At 43.7% G+C, this 15,808-nt stretch overlaps 2 protein-coding genes across 2 annotated transcripts; both read left to right on the top strand.

Moving 5' to 3' along the window:
- The first annotated feature begins 3,298 nt into the window (after positions 1-3,298).
- Positions 3,299-5,226, top strand: LOC122697783 (ubiquitin D-like). The gene is made up of 2 exons (XM_043908780.1): positions 3,299-3,467; positions 4,728-5,226. Exons 1-2 carry the CDS (start codon positions 3,447-3,449, stop codon positions 5,196-5,198), a joined length of 492 nt encoding a protein of 163 aa, XP_043764715.1. The 5' UTR covers positions 3,299-3,446; the 3' UTR covers positions 5,199-5,226.
- A 4,587-nt stretch (positions 5,227-9,813) lies between these two features.
- On the top strand, positions 9,814-15,114 carry LOC122697782 (protein C19orf12 homolog). The gene is made up of 2 exons (XM_043908779.1): positions 9,814-9,975; positions 13,901-15,114. The coding sequence occupies exon 2, from the start codon at positions 14,111-14,113 to the stop codon at positions 14,510-14,512; it is 402 nt and encodes a 133-aa protein (XP_043764714.1). The 5' UTR covers positions 9,814-9,975; positions 13,901-14,110; the 3' UTR covers positions 14,513-15,114.
- The last annotated feature ends 694 nt before the right edge of the window (positions 15,115-15,808 follow it).

Here is a 15,808-nt window from a genome sequence, read left to right as displayed (position 1 = left end):
GCCTTGCAGTGTTGTCTTTTTCCACTCATAGTCCTGAGAAAGCAGTTCTCCTCTACCTTTGCACCAGGGTGCAGCCTTCCTCCAGACTTTGAGTCCTGCACTCACGGACTCTGTTCCCTTCTGCCCAGTGGAGGCGCATATGTTGTTCCAGGTAGGGTCCACCACCCAGGGATGCTTCTACCTACGAATAGACCCCCCTCCGCCAAACCCTTCTTGCTCTCATTCATCCTAAGGCTCCTTGCATCCTCGGCTTTCCTTTATCTTTCTATTCCTACCCTCAACCTGTATCTTTGCTGTAATAAAAAAGCACACACGTGTACACAAGCCTCACTTTTCTTTCCACTGAAAGAGGAAAAGGAGAAGACAAGGAGTGTAGAAATAGAGGTTTGTATTTGAACCCTTGCTTACCAGCTACTACTAATAGGACTCTTACTTATCAACAAAATTACTAATACTTACCTTACTAGAATGCTAAAATTTTAATGAGGTACCATTTAATAATACCTGTGCAGTTTCTGAAATATAATGATACTCACTAAATGTTATTTCTCACTTTTTATTCACTTATTTATCCATTTAATAATTCATTCATGCATTTACTGAATAGTTATTATTTAGTGTGCCAGACAGCATGCCTGAGGAGTGCTAAACATCCAAGACAATTAAGACACAATTATGAAGGACTTCCCTGGTGGTCCAGACATTAAAATGCCTCACTTCCAATGCAGGAGGCACAGGTTCAACCCCTGGTCAGGGAACTATGATCCCATAAGCTACATGGCACAGCCAAAAAAGAGACACAATTATGACCTCCTAGACTCCTACTGTTGAGTGAGGGTAAAGCACAAGTAAGCAGATGAACTTATGGCTGAGAAATGGCCTCTGAGAGGTTTGCAGAGGAAGTATAGAAGAACAGAAGATGGTATGTAACCCTGAACAGGATGGAAGAAAGTCAGGGAGGTTTTCCTGGAGGAGATGCTGCTTACCTTGCATATTATTGTAAATCCACAGTGTTGGGAATACAGTGGATGGAAAGTCATGCTCAGTGACCCAGTGACAGAGAGACCTTGGCATGTTCAAAACATGCAGGGAGTCCAGGGAACCATGCACGAAAGCAGCTAGACCTACAGATCTGCAGCTCAGGGCCGGCTGAGGGCACAGATCTGAGGGGTATCCACAGACAAATATCATCCCTGGGAAATGTCATTCCTGGGCTCTCCCACCAGGAGATTCTGACTAAGGTTCCCTGCTTCCCCAGAGAATGCAGAGGTTGGCACCAAGATGGTGTAGGCTAGACTTCCCTGGAGGTCCAATGGCTAAGACTCCACTCTCCCACTGCAGAGGGGCATGGGTTCAATCCCTGGTCCAGAGAACTAAGATCCTGTATGCCTCGGGGTGAGAGAAAGTTTATGAGAAGAGAGAGATTTAATTATAAGAAGTTTTAACCATCTACTCTCCCTGTTCTCTTTCCAGAAATGACATGAAGACCTAAGGTACAAATAAAATTTGAAAACTGAGAACACTTCCTTCAAGTCTGCTTTGTGCAGTTTTCCCTTTCTCTCTCCAGACCCATCCCCTATCCTTGTCCTACTGCAGGGGTCTCACTTTCTCTGTCACCCTCAACCTGATCAGGCATTTTCTGCTTGGCCACTGGTGATGTTTCAGAGTCCCCATATCCTATTGGACAGTGGAGGAGTTAGATGTCATAATGATGTTTTCTAAATAGAGAATGTGGTGAGATATCTGAAGGGAGAATAGAAGATCAAGGTCTCCAAGCTATTCCATCAGGCATTCTTTCCCCTTCAAACACACCCTATGAGTTTAAAAAAGTATGTCTATCCCACAAAATAACTTAAACGGCAATTAGTTTTTCCAATTTTATTAACTGATAAGAGCTTCAAATAGGAGAACATAATTTATGTTAAGCTTATTGATACATTGGAATGAGCTCTTGGATCCCATTACTCTGTGTAGGCACTTGTGTAAAGCCAAGTTCTCCAGGATAGAAATCCCTGGACTAAACGGGATCATTTGATAGTTCTCAAGGTATGGTAAATGATCAGTGAAAACACAGTAAACAAAGATAACAACTTGGCATTTTTACAGACCTTGTATTCTGAAAGCATTTAAAGCACTTTTCAATAAATGTTTTTCTTAAAGTGGGTTTGGGGGGTTCCCAGGAGGCCCTAGTGGTAAAGAACCTGCCTGCCAATGCAAGAGACACAAGAGACGTGAGTTTGATGCCTGGTCGGGAAGATCCCTTGGAGGAGGGCACAGCAAACCACTCCAGTATTCTTGCCTGGAGAATCCCATGGACAGAGGAGCCTGCAGTCCATGGGGTCACAATGAGTCAGACAGGACTGAAGTGACTTAGCGCGCACAGACCTGAGACTTTGGGAAAAGACAGCGATTAATTTGGAATGTTCGGAGGAGATATCAAGAAAATTCCCTGAGCACACACAGTTATGTATTCCCTTTTTGTCCTAATCCAAATCTGAAGAGCCGGGGAGCAAATAGCTCCTAGTGAATATCCAGGAGTAAAGGTGAGGAAATGGAGGCACTGTGGTGCGAAAGAAATGTGTGATTGTTTTCCATGTGGAAGGTGGTAGTCAGCTTTTGACTGTTGGATTTGGGTTGCTCTCAAGTAGTGGGTTTGGTTTGCAGATACAGTAGGAAGTGCTAGAAAGCTCAAGACCCAGGAATCTAAAGTTCTTTATAAATAATATTTATAAACAAAATTTTCTGAGCCTGGAATACACTTAGGAATTCTCTCCAATCATATCATTTTATAGACCAGAAAACCAACATCCAGGGAGGTGAACAGATTTGCCCAGGTTAACTGAGTGTCAGTCCTAGGACCAGAATTCATGGCTCTTCTCAGTCCAGAGTTATTTATCCCATGTTTTCTCTAGACCAGCTTCTCACATTCTGCTAAGCTAGGGTTAACAGGCTGCTCCTGGTCACATCACACATGGCAACTCTCACTGTCCTCTCCTGGGCACCTCTGTTCTCAGGAAGTTCTCTGACTAATGGTGGCAGTTAGGGCCGGGGGGGCTCTTAAAAGCTAAGGGGAGGACCACCAGTGTTAAAGGTTTTCAAGCTAATGAGGGTCAGAGCTGCAGGCTGGAAGTCACAAGTCAGGATTGGAAGTGGTGGGTGGTTAATCAGAGAAAAATTCTCAACAGAGAAAGACCATCCCATGTTTGGAACAAGGAGCGCAAATGGATTGGCTGACCTGAGAAGTGCTTGGTTAGGAGGTGTTTTTGTTTATTGACTCCCCAGTAGCAAAAGTGAAAGTAAATTCAGCATACCATGCAAGAGCAAATGGTACAGGGAAGCTTAATAAACAGAGCAGGCAGGCAGGGCATTTCCGGTTCAGCTGCTTATATAAACTGGAGGCGAGGTCCTTTGCTCTGTCTCCTGATTCTGCTCCTCTGATCGCAGACATGGCGGCCACTGCCATCGATGTGAGTTGAGACTTGATACCAGGGGTGGGGAAAGGGAGAAGACCTCTGAGACATGGGAAAGGACTGAGGAATAGATGAGGGACAGTGCACTGGGAGATGAAGGGGGGGTTGCTGGGAAGACATCTGGAAGGGGAGGAGATGAGCATCGATACCTACTGAATGTGAAGAAAGTTCCTATAAAGAGTTCTTGGGCTCCTGAGTTCTCTTACGTCAAGACCTTGCACTGGTCACACTTAGGGGTATGTGATAGGAAGCAGGAGTGGGCTTTATGCTCAACAGGGCTGGCAAGCTTGAAACTATGAAAATATTGTCTTGATCCCTTTCTCTTTTACCCTGTTTAGGCCTCCAGGGCAATTAAACTTAAGCTTTCTTCTTTTTCCAAAAGAGAGGTTGACAGGATTCACTTATTTTAAGTTGTTAAAGTCCTGTTACATTACCTTGTGTAAGACTATATTCTCTACAAAGAGAACCTGGAATGAGGGCCATGCTTAGCACAGAAGAGTGACAGTTCAGTGAAGAAATCTCTGTGGCATCTGGACTGGGGAGATATTTTTGAATGAAGCCTGAAAGAAGTCCTCTGAGACTTTCCATCTGCAGCACAGGAATGAGATTCCCTGTGTTGAGATTACTGAAGTAAGACTCAGAAGTAGTCCCTACTTTCTGTGAGTGGAGCCCTGATTTGATTAAAGGAAGAGATCATATTCTATAATGGGTGGATAGGAAAACATAGGAAATACATGTGGCCAAATGATACTGAAAATAGGGACACTATAAGAAATGAATTATTATTACCAAAAAAAGTACTAACAGTACAGAGAAGATGTTTCCTAAACAGGGTTTTCATCTAAAGTAGTCACAGTCATGGAGGACAGCCCTATGAGTATTCCATGAGATTGTCAAGTCTTCAAAATTCTCTTTGAGAGGTGTTTATAAATCCTAGTGTACATTTTCAGATGTTTTGTTTTTGACATCTGACAAAGTTTATCTGGATAGGAGACAGGTAAATGAGGTGGGAAACCATTGATAACATTTTGGGGATGGATAAGAGGTATGCTTACAAAAGAATAAGACTGGTTTTCTCACTTTATAACCTAGTAATTTCAAAAGACAAGTTTGAAACAAGGGAAGGACACGGCTTGTTGTAAAGGATCTGGAGCACCAGACTGGCAGTGAATGGGGTAGCGATGAAGGAGTGGGCACAATGGGTGTAGAAGAGGGCAGGCAATCTAGGCAACTGTCTCTTGGCCTTTTTTTGTCCAGGTGACTGTCCACTCTGAGCAATGGAGACCAATGACCTTCACTGCCCATCCGGGAGACAGAGTGAATAAGATCAATGAACATGTCCGGTCTAGGACCAAGGTTCCCGTTCAGGAACAGGTCCTCCAGCTGGGCTCGAAGACCCTGAAGTCCCAGAGAACTCTGTCATCGTATGGCATCGACAAGGAGACGACCATCCACCTCACCCTGAAGGTGGTGAAGCCCAGTGATGAGAAGCTGCCCTTGGTTTTGGTGGAGCCTGGTTATGAGGGGCAGAGGCATGAGCTCCAGGTGCGAAGATCCAGCTCAGTGACCCAGGTGAAGAAGATGATCAAGATGAAGACCGCTATACCCCCTAAGAAGCAGATTGTGAACTGCAATGGAAAGAAACTGGAAGATGGGAAGATCATGGGAGATTATGGCATCAAAAAGGGCCATTTACTCTTCCTGACATACCACTGCATTGGCGGGTGACCATCCTGCAGATGGAGTGATAGGAGAAGCGAAAGACTAGAATATTTCTAACCAATTGATTCTTTCATTCTAGCAAGAATGAATTTGAATTTTGGCAAAATTGTGTGTATTTGATATGTTAGAATATATTAGAATTTGAAGGCCTATTAGAGATGATATTCAATGACAGTTGCAGTTTCATCCTGTCTTGGTTCTGTCTGATTCATAGAAAAACTCCTATTTCTTTTCCCAATCAACATGATAGACCATTTTAGGTTGTGATCCATGTTCTTCTAATTACTGTGTTGCATCTATATTTAGCTCAGTGTTTCTCTCTCATATGACTCAATAATCACTGAGTCACACTGACTCTCTGCCTGTAGACAATAGTGAAATGATTTATTATGAAGTGATTTCTTTACTGTGACATAATGTTAATAAAATTTAGAAAAATTAAACTACTTCCCCTCTCCTTATTTAAAGCTGTTTGTTATGAAGTGAAACTTGGCACCATGCCCCTTCTTACTCTCTGGTTCCCACACCCAATTAAACCACTCTTATTTCTGGGGATGATGGTGGTCATAGCAAGATATTCACCTTGGGGATCTCAAGATTTTATGCCTCTAGCAGGGGCTCCTTGGGAATAGATATACTTTAGGTGGAAACAAACTTTCAGAAAAGTGAGTGAGTGTTAGAGCAGTCTCTGGCCTGCCTGCCTGAGGCTCTGTCAGGACTTCTCTGGTTTGGATGTGGGGGTGGGGGTTGATTTCTGGATTGACCCCAACACTCTGCCCATAGTCTGGCTAGTGGAGCTTGTCCCTCTCTGTGTCCTCCATCTCCCTCCCTTCCTTTCTTCCTCCATCTCATATCTCCCTCGTGATCACCTGTATGTTTTCTCACAGCCTGAAACGTGTCCACCCTCTTTCCCACTAGTCTCCTCTTTATAACTGTCTCAAGAACCACCTCTGGTAGAAGCGTTTATGAACGTAACCCCACTCAGCATAGGTGTTGCTCATTACAATTATGAGTCAAGTGCTCTGGGGTGGGCCCTATTAACTTGTTAGGAGGGCATTTGCTTGTACTGATGCCCTGCGATGAGAGGCTAGAGCTTTTCTTTTTTTTGGATGGAATCTCCTACACGGCTGAGTCTATGATTTGATTGTCACTTAGGGATATGTCTGATGGCAGACACCATGGGGTCCTCCATGGTCTCTTCCACTAGACTGGAATATTCGTACATCTCTTACCAGCAAATGAGCTATTAACTGGGAGATATAGTACCCCTGAAGATGGGAAAGTCCCTCCCAAAATCACAGTTTTTTTCATCATATCAGGAGAAAGCCCAAAGGCCAATGCTCCCTCACTAAACTTGCACAGATAAAGGACATGGGGGTTTTCCCTACAGCACGTGAACCTTTCCTGATGGGAGGAAGGGAACTCCCCATTAACCGCGGGCTCCTTAGGGACAAATCTTGCAGATTCTCCTGGAGAAATGAATAGCCTGAAGGCTAAAGTCTTTACACCAGACATTCCCATCCTTGGGCCCTGGGTAACATGCCCCTCCTTCCCTCCCTGACTGACTCACTGTGCTCTTGCCCTCTCCCAAATCCCTCAGGAACCTCCTCGCTGCCCCCTCACTTCCTTATTCCTGAGGGTGGAGAGCAGTTGGTTGAGGGCAGGTGAGTGACAGTGCAGAAAAGAGAAATGAACTTGCCTGCCACTGGTTGTAGCTGTGCGTGGGTTGCAGGTAGCTGCAGAGGAGGGATCCACCGAACAGTCAGACAGCTCTCATGTGGGACCCACAGGTGCCCACCGCTTTCCTGCGACTGCCCCTGGCCCTGAAGGGGGAACTCACAGAAGGTTTGGAAGGACGACACACACAGGGTGATGTATCCCTTACAAGCAAAGGGATGGCAAGTGCAGAAGGGAAATGGATGGCAGCACACACATGCTTAGGTGTCCATTGGAGCTCATTTACAGATCTGAACCCTTAGTTTAGGAAGACAGCCATGTATAAGGATACCCTAGTTGATGTATTTACCAGAAAATTCTATGAGGAAGATAGAATCTCCCTCCTAGAGATGAACACACTTGGGCTCTATAAGATAAAGCATCCAAAGGTCATAGCCACTGAGTGGTCCTTTGGACATGTACTCAGCACCTGTTTGATTTCCGAGCCAGTACTCTTTTGCTGCTTCCCTGTTTCTGGTGTATTCCTAGGGGCCAAAGTAGAAAGTAGAAATCTGAACTTCCTCTCACGTGATAGCCCTTCAGATATTTGAAGACTGATTTCTATTTTGAGCCTCCCAACCCCCTTCTTTGGAAGCATGTAAAAAAGTGCCTAAAAATAGATGAAATGCTCCAGGTTAGTATAACCAACACGGGGTAGATCAGAACTGACACTTTTGTTTCAGGTGCTCTACTATAACCCTAATAATACATTCAATATAGTGCGGACTACTGAATTTTAATCTGTGGTGAGTCTCTCTTCCAGGGTATGTCCAAAGTCCATGCCACTCCTGCTTACCATCTAGTGTGACGATCATGAGCAACACAGATGGGCACAAGTATAACAGCATTTAAATGCAGAGACACCTGTGTGGAGGAAAAAACATTAGTCAGGAGACCTGAGTTTCACCTAACAGAACCGCCTTGGTCCAGTGATTTGATGATTTTATAGTCATACTGGAGATGAATAAATGCAAGAGATGACATTCAGACTTATAGACCCGTGGTTCTAGAGATGCAGAGTTATAAAAAGTCAAATCACCTAATTCTGTGATTACGTAGAAGCACACTAGTTCAGACAGACAAACTTTAAATCTCTCCGGGCCAATCCCCAATCCCTGTCCTGCTGCAGGACTTCCTCTTTCCAGATCAACCTCAACCTGATCTGAGCTTTTCTGCCTGGACACTGGTGAGGTTTCAGAATCCCCCGATCCTATTGGACAGTGGACTCGGGGAGGGTGGGGGGAAGCCCTTTGCTGCTGTGCTTCAGCCCAAGGTCACAATCTTGTCTTCTAAACTCAGGGACAATAGGAACCTGGAAAACTATCTGAAGGGAGAAAAGGCAGGTCAAGGTTTTCACTCAATTCCATCAGGCATTCTTCCACCTTCATACTTATTCTGTGTGTTTCAGAATATATGTCCTTCCCCACACACACACGAAATATGCTTAAATAAGTATTAGGTTTTCCAACTTGATTCTCTCTCTAGTGAGAATTTAAAAAAGGAGAACATGATTTATGTTAAGGTTTTTAAAGTACTGGAATGAGTTCTCAGCTCCCATTATTTTCATTACACGGACACTTCTGTAAAATCATATTCTCCAGGTAGAAAGAGCTGGAAGTAAAATGGGATCATTTGAAACCTGTCAGGGAGTGAAGGTACACGAAAGGGTCACTGAAACACAGCAAATGAAGATGAATACCTGGCATTTCTGCAGACTTTTTACGTTGAACTTTAGGAGGAACTTTTAGTAATCACTCTCAGAAAAGGGGAGAGGGGTGTGTAGAAATGTCCTGAGTCTTTGGAAGAGGGCAGAGATTAATCTGAGAAGTTAGGAGATCAGGGTAAGGAAAAACTTCCAGGAGAACACACAGCTTATGTACTCCCTTGTCGTCCCGATTCAAATCCAAAGAGGCATGGGTAAGAAGCGCCTTAGGAACGTGTGAGATGACACTAGTGAGTCTCCAGGAGGAAAGGCCAAGAAGTAGAGGAACTACGGTGTGAGAGTGGATGTGTGATTGTTTTGACATCTGGAAGGTGGGAGTCAGTGTTTGACTGGTGGTTCTGGGTAGTTCTCAGGTAGTGGATTTGGTTTGCAGGTTCTCAGACAGGAGAGGAAGAGTTGCTAGGAAGTCAAGAGTCAGGAATCTAAAGTTCTTTGTAAGGGACAGTTTATTAAAAAAGTTTCTTGAGCCTGAAGACCTTTAGGAGTTCTCTCCAATCATGTCATTTATAGACCAGAAAACCGACATCTCGGGACATGAACAGATTTGCCCAAGTTAATTCAGCAGGTGGTGTCCCTGGACTAGAATCATGTCTCTTCTCAGTGCAGGGTTACGTGTCTTATGTCTGCTCCTCCTGCTCCTCATGTCTCCTCCTCCTTCACACATTCTGTCAGGCTGGTGTGAACAGGCTTCTCCTAGTCACATCACCCACAGCAACTCTCACTGTCATCTCCAGGGCACCCTTGCTCTCAGAAAGACCCCTAACTACTGGCAGGAGGAGGAGGGGTCAGGGTCGGTAGGGTTCTTAAAAGCATTGGAGAGGACCACAGAGTGTTCAAATTCTTCCAGTCACTGAGGGTCCAGGGCTACATAAAAGTCAGGATTTGGAGTGGTGGGTGGTTAAGCACACAATTTCCAACAGAAAAGAGTCATCTCACATTAGAAACAAGGAGGGCAATGGATTAGCTGCGCGGAGACATGCTTGATTAGATGACATTTCTGCTTACAGAATCCGCTGTAGAGAAAGTGAAAGCAATTGTAAGAAGAAAGGATCCAGAAAATCCTGACACACACAGCAGACAGGCAGGGCATTTCCAACTTAGCTGCTTCTATAAACGGGAGGCCAGTTCCCTTGCTCTCTCTCCCGTTTCTACTCTCTTGAGCGCAGAGATGGCTGCCACCCGTGGTGTAAGTTGGGATTTGATACTGCGAAGGGCAAAGAGAGAGGACCTCAGAGATTTGATGGAGCTCTCAGGGGTGCATGAGGGACAGTGCTGGGGAGATGGGGTGGCCAGGAAGACATCTGGAAGTGGAGAAGACAGGCATGGATACCTACGCAATGTGAAGTAAGTTTCTATGAAGAGGACCTGGTTGTTGGGCTCCTGAGTTCTCTGGTATTGAGACCTTTGCCATGGCCACTGGTAGGGTATGTGGTATGAAGTGGGAGTAGCCTTTGTGCTCAGCAGAGCTGGCAAAACTTCAAACTATGGAAACACTGTTTTGATTCCCATTTCCCTTATCTTGTTTAGGGATCCAGGGCTCTTAAACCTCCTTCTACTCCCCAGAGAGAGGTTCACATAACTCTATTATCCTATATTCTTTATGACCTGAGCTGTTAACCTCGTAAGAATATAAACACTCAGAAGGAACTTGGCATCAGGGCAATGCTTAGCACAGGAGAGTGAGACTTCAGGAAAGAAATGTGGCATCTAGATTAGGAAGATATTTTTGAATGAAGCCTGGAAGAGGTCCTCTGAGGCAGTCCAGTGACAAGGTAGGTATTAGAATTCCCACATTCAGAATTTTGAACTTTTTGACTTAGACATGCCTCCTACTTTCTGTAAGTGGAACCCTGACTGGATTAAAGGAAGAGATCATTTTCTGCAACAGGTAAATTTAAAAACACAGGAAATACAGATGAGCAAGTGATATTGAACGTAAGCATGCTAAGTCACTTCAGTCGTATCTGACTCCTTGCGACCCCATGGACTATAGCTGACTAGGCTCCCCTGTCTATGGGACTTGCCAGGAAAGAATACTGGAGTGTGTTTACATGCCCTCTTTCAAGGGATCTTCCTGATCAAAGTGATGCCTCTTAAGTCTCCTGCATTGGCAGGATTCTCTCTCTCTTTTTTTTTTTAATTGAAGGATAATAGCTTTACAGACTTTTGTTGTTTTCTGTCAAACCTCAATATGAGTGAGCCATAGGTGTACATATATCCCCTCCCTTTTGAAACTCCCTCCCATCTCCCTCACCATCCCACCCCTCTAGGTTGATACAGAACCCCTGTTTGAGTTTCCTGAGCCGTACAGCAAATTCCCATTGGCTATCTATTTTACATATGATAATCTAAGTTTCCATGTTACTCTTTCCATACATCTCACCCTCTCCTCCCCTCTCCCCATGTCCATAAGTCTATTCTCTGTGTCTGTACAGGGCATTGCTGCCCTGTAAATAAATTCTTCAGAACCATTTTTCCAGATTCCATATATGTGTGTTAGAATATGATATTTATCTTTGTCTTTCTGACTCACTTCACTCTGTATAATAGGTTCTAGGTTCATCCACCTCATCAGAACTAACTCAAATGCATTCCTTTTTATGGCTGAGTAATATTCCATTGTGTATATGTACCACAACTTCTTTATCCATTCATCTGTTGATAGGCATCTAGATTGCTTCCATGTTCTAGCTATTGTAAATAGTGCTACAATGAACAACGGGATACATGTGTCTTTTTCAACCCTGTTTTCCTCAGGGTATATGCCGAGGAGTGGGATTGTGGGTCATATGGTGGTTTTATTCCTAGTTTTTAAAGGAATCTACATACCATCTTCCACTGTGGCTGTATCAATTTACATTCCCACCAACAGCGCAAGAGCATTCTGTTTTGTCCCCACCCTCTCCAGCATTTATTGTTTGTAGACTTTTTGATGATGGCCATTCTGACTGGTGTGAGGTGATATCTCCTTGTGGTTTTGATTTTCATTTTTCAAATAATGAGTGATGTTGAGCATCTTTTCATGTTTGTTAGCCATCTGTATGTCTTCTTTGGAGAAATGTCTATTTAGGTCTTTTTCCCACTTTTTGATTGGGTTGTTTATTTTCCTGGTATTGAGTTGTATGAGCTGCTTGTATATTTTGGAAATTAATCCTTTGTCAGTTGCTTCATTTGCTATTATTTTTTCCCATTCTGAGGGTTGTCTTTTCACCTTGCTTATAGTTTCCTTTGCTGTGCAAAAGCTTTTAAGCTTAATCATGCCGCATTTGTTTACTTTTGTTTTTATTTCCATTACTGTAGGAGGTGGGTCATAGAGGATCTTGCTTTATGTCATTGAGTGTTTTGCCTATGTTTTCCTCTAAGAGTTTTATAGTTTCTAGTATTATAGCAGAAAGATTCTTTACCATTAGTGCCACCTGGGAAGCCCAAATATTGAACATTATTGTTGTTGTTCAGTTGCCAAGTCGTGTCTGACTCTGCAACCTCATAGACTGCAGCACACCAGGTCTCTCTATCCCTCACCATCTCCTGGAGTTTGCCCAAGTTCATGTCCATTGCATCAGTGATGCCGTCCAACCATCTCATCCTCTAATGCCCTCTTCTCCTTCTGCCTTCAATCTTTCCCAGCATCAGGGACTTTTCCAACAAGTCCAGTATTTCAGTCATCTAATGTGAACAGCTGAATTTCAACTTCAGGATAGTATTCAACAAGTATTCAGAGCTGATTTTCCTTTAAGATTGACTGGTTTGATCTCTTTGCTGTCCAGGGTCTTCTCAGGAGTCTTCTCCAGCACCAGAGTTTGAAGGCATCAATTCTTTGGTGCTCTGCCTTCTTTACAGTCCAGCTCCCACAACTGAATGTAACCACTGGGAAGACCATAGTCTTGACTATATGGACCTTTGTCGGTGAGTAATGTCTCTGCTTTTCAACACACTAGGTTGTCATAGCTTTCCTGCCAAGAAGCAGAGGTCTGATTTCATTGCTGCATCACCATCCACAGTGATTTTAGAGCCCAGGAAGAGGAAATCTGTCACTATTTCCACCTTTTTCCCTTCTATTTGCCATGAAGTAATGGGGATGGATGCCATGGTCTTAGTTTTTTTAATACGAGTTTTAAGCCAGCGCTTTCACTTTCTTCCTTCACCCTCATCAAGAGGCTCTTTAGTTCCTCTTTGCTTTCTGCCATTATAGTGGTATCATCTGCATATCTGAGGTTGTTGATGTTTCTCCTCCCTATATTGATTCCACCTATATTGAACATAGTGTCACTATAATACATGAGTTATTACTATAAACCATTGGGACATTAAAAAAGAGACTAACAAGACAGAGGATGCATCTTCTAAGCAGGATTTCCTTGTAACATATTCAAGAAGGAAGCCCTGTGAGCATTTCATTAGGTTCTCAAATCTGAGAAACTCTCTTTGGAAATGTGGTGTACATCTTTGGATACTTTGTAATTGTATTTAATTTTTAAAAATATTTTATTGGAGTGTAGTGTCTTCCCAGGTGGCTTCCCAGGTGTTTCAGTGGTAAAGAAACTGCCTGCCATAGCAGAAGACACAAGAAATCCAGGATCCATCCCTGGCTTAGGAAGATCCCCTGGAGAAGGAAATGAAAACACAGTCCAATACTCTTGTCTGGAAAATCACATGGACAGAAGAGCCTGGCAGACTACAGTCCTTAGGGTTGCAAAGAGTCAGACACAACTAAGCACATGTGTACATGCCCATGGACACACACACACACACACACGCAACACACACAGTGTCTTTACAATGTCGTGTTACCTTCTGCTGTGCAGCAAAGTCAATCAGATATATGTGCACATGTAGCCCGTGTTTTTTGGGATTTTCTTCCCATTTAGTTCACCACCAAAGCACTGAGTGGAGTTCCCTGTGCTATACAGTAAGTTGTTCTCGTTAGGCATCTATTTTATACATAGGATCAATGGTGTATATATGTCAATTCCAAGTTGCAGTGGGTCTTGACATCTGACAAACTTTGTATGGATAGGAAATAGGCAAATGAGGTGGGAAATCATTGAAATATCTGGGGATGGGTACAAGGTATGATCACAAAGGAATAGGACAGTTTTTCTTGCCTTATAACCTGGAAAATTGCAAAGAAGGAAGGGATATAGCTTGTTGTAATGGGTGAGGAGGATCAGGCAGGCATTGAAGCGTGGGAGCAATAAGAAGAGGGAATAAAGGGTGCAAATGGTAGCAGGCACTGTAGGTAATTGTCTTCTGTCCTCCATTGTCCCAGTGAATGTCCAGTCTGAGCAAGGGAAATTAAAGGGCTTCGGAGGACAGAGTGAAGAACATCACTGACCACATCCGGTCTGAAGACCAGTTTCCAGTGAAAAACAAAGTCCTTCAGAGGAGTTCGAAGACCATAAAACCCCAGAGGACCCCCAGAGGATCCCGAGAGAATGGGGCCTATGTGCCTAGCATTGACGTCTCAGTGGAGGACATCATGAGGCTGTTGTGCTCCATCTCTGAGAAGAGGAAGATGAAGGCGGCCTTCAAGTACTCCTGGTTGGGCGCCATAGTCACCAGGACTATGGTCTTTGTGGGTGGTTTGATGGGCGGTCCACCAGGAATAGCCATTGGGGGAGCCATCAGGGGTCTGTTAGGTGCATGGATGATGAGTGGAAAGTTTAAGCCAGTTCCTCAGACCATAATGGAGCTACTGGCTGACAAACAGGAGAGGCTGTTTATCAATGCCATTGCCATCCTTAGGCAGCTGCCTTGGACAAATGTTGAGCAGCTGACCATGCTGGTCATGGGCAGTGAGACCCTGCAGGAGCAGCTGGTGGATATGCTGAAAAACTATTTTAGCAAGGAGCTGGGATCAGAAGTGAAGCAGGACAAGTAGGCCTCTGCCCTGCGAGGCAGGGTCCATTTGGATGATTTCAAACTTGTTATGGTTGATGTATAACTGATTTGCAATGTCGTGTTTTTTGTGGGGTACAGCAAAGATCATTTACTCTTTCTGACATAGCACTGCACTGATAGATGACCATCCTGGGAGTGCGGTGATACCTGGAGTAAAACACCGTTTACCGTTTTTATTCTTACTCACTAATCACATCCTTCGAAAAATTCTCAAAATTAATCAGAAAGATAAATAGAACTCAAAGAGTGGACAGAGTAGGGAGGAAACCTGCAGAATATTTCTAGCTCAGATTCTTTGATTCTAACATAATTGACTAAATGGCAGAATTCATATAATATAGACATAATATACTATAAACTAGTAAATGAAAATTTAAGGCAAATTAGAGATAACATTCAAGGAAGCTTGCAATTTAATCCTTTCTTGGTTCCCTCTGATTTATCTCAAAATGTCTATTTCTTTTCCATCCAACAATATAGGAAGTTTTAGGTGGGGGTCTCATGTTTTACTTATATTTGTATTTGCATCTATGTTTAGCCCAGTTCTTCATCTGTCATATCAGTGAATAAACATTGAGCCAAACACACTTTCTATTTACAGAGAAGAGTGAAATAGTTTATTACGAAGTGAGTTAATTACTTACTCTGACATGATTGCAGGCTTATTCTTAAATAATACAGAAATTCAATTACGCTATGTCCTCTTGACTTTTTAAAAGCTATTTGGTATGAATGAAACTTGGTACCAAGCCCCCTGTTATTCTCACACCCACTTAAATGGTTCTTATTTCTGGAGATGATGGTGATCATGGCAAGATATTCACCTTGGAGATCTAGAGATTTTATGCCTCCAGTGGGAGCTCTTTGGGAACAGGTATGCTGGAGGTGGGAACATGTTCATAAAGGTGGGGTATTGAGGAGCAGTCTCTTTCCTGCCTGCCTCAGGCTCTAGCAGGTCTTCTCTGGGTTGAGTGAGGGGGGTGGAGATTGGTTTCTGGGTTGACCTCAACACTCTGCCCAGTCTGGCTAGGCAGAGCTTTTCCCTCTCTGCTTCCTCCATCTCATTCCCTTCCTTTCCTCCTCTGTCACCACGTCAAGTCTCCCTCCTGATCATATATATGCTTTTCTCTTGACCTGATATATGTCCACCCTCTCCCCTACTAGTGTCTTCCCTTCTTTACAATTGTCTCAAGAACTTCCTGCAGAAGAGTTTCTGAACGTAACACCACTCAGCACAAAGCACAGTCATAGGTGTTGCTCATCAAAACCATGACTC

Source organism: Cervus elaphus, chromosome 7 (assembly GCF_910594005.1).
Source record: "Cervus elaphus chromosome 7, mCerEla1.1, whole genome shotgun sequence".
Classification (NCBI taxonomy): Eukaryota; Metazoa; Chordata; class Mammalia; order Artiodactyla; family Cervidae; genus Cervus; species Cervus elaphus.
This window is presented reverse-complemented; position numbering and strand designations above follow the sequence as displayed.

Excerpts from the sequence above, each read along its gene's own strand:
- LOC122697783 (XM_043908780.1), top strand. The coding sequence starts at position 3,447 with ATGGCGGCCACTGCCATCGAT. Across the intron at positions 3,468-4,727 it reads TGGCGGCCACTGCCATCGAT|GTGACTGTCCACTCTGAGCA; the intron begins GTGAGTTGAGAC and ends TTTTTTGTCCAG.
- LOC122697782 (XM_043908779.1), top strand. The coding sequence starts at position 14,111 with ATGAGGCTGTTGTGCTCCATCTCTGAGAAGAGGAAGATGAAGGCGGCC.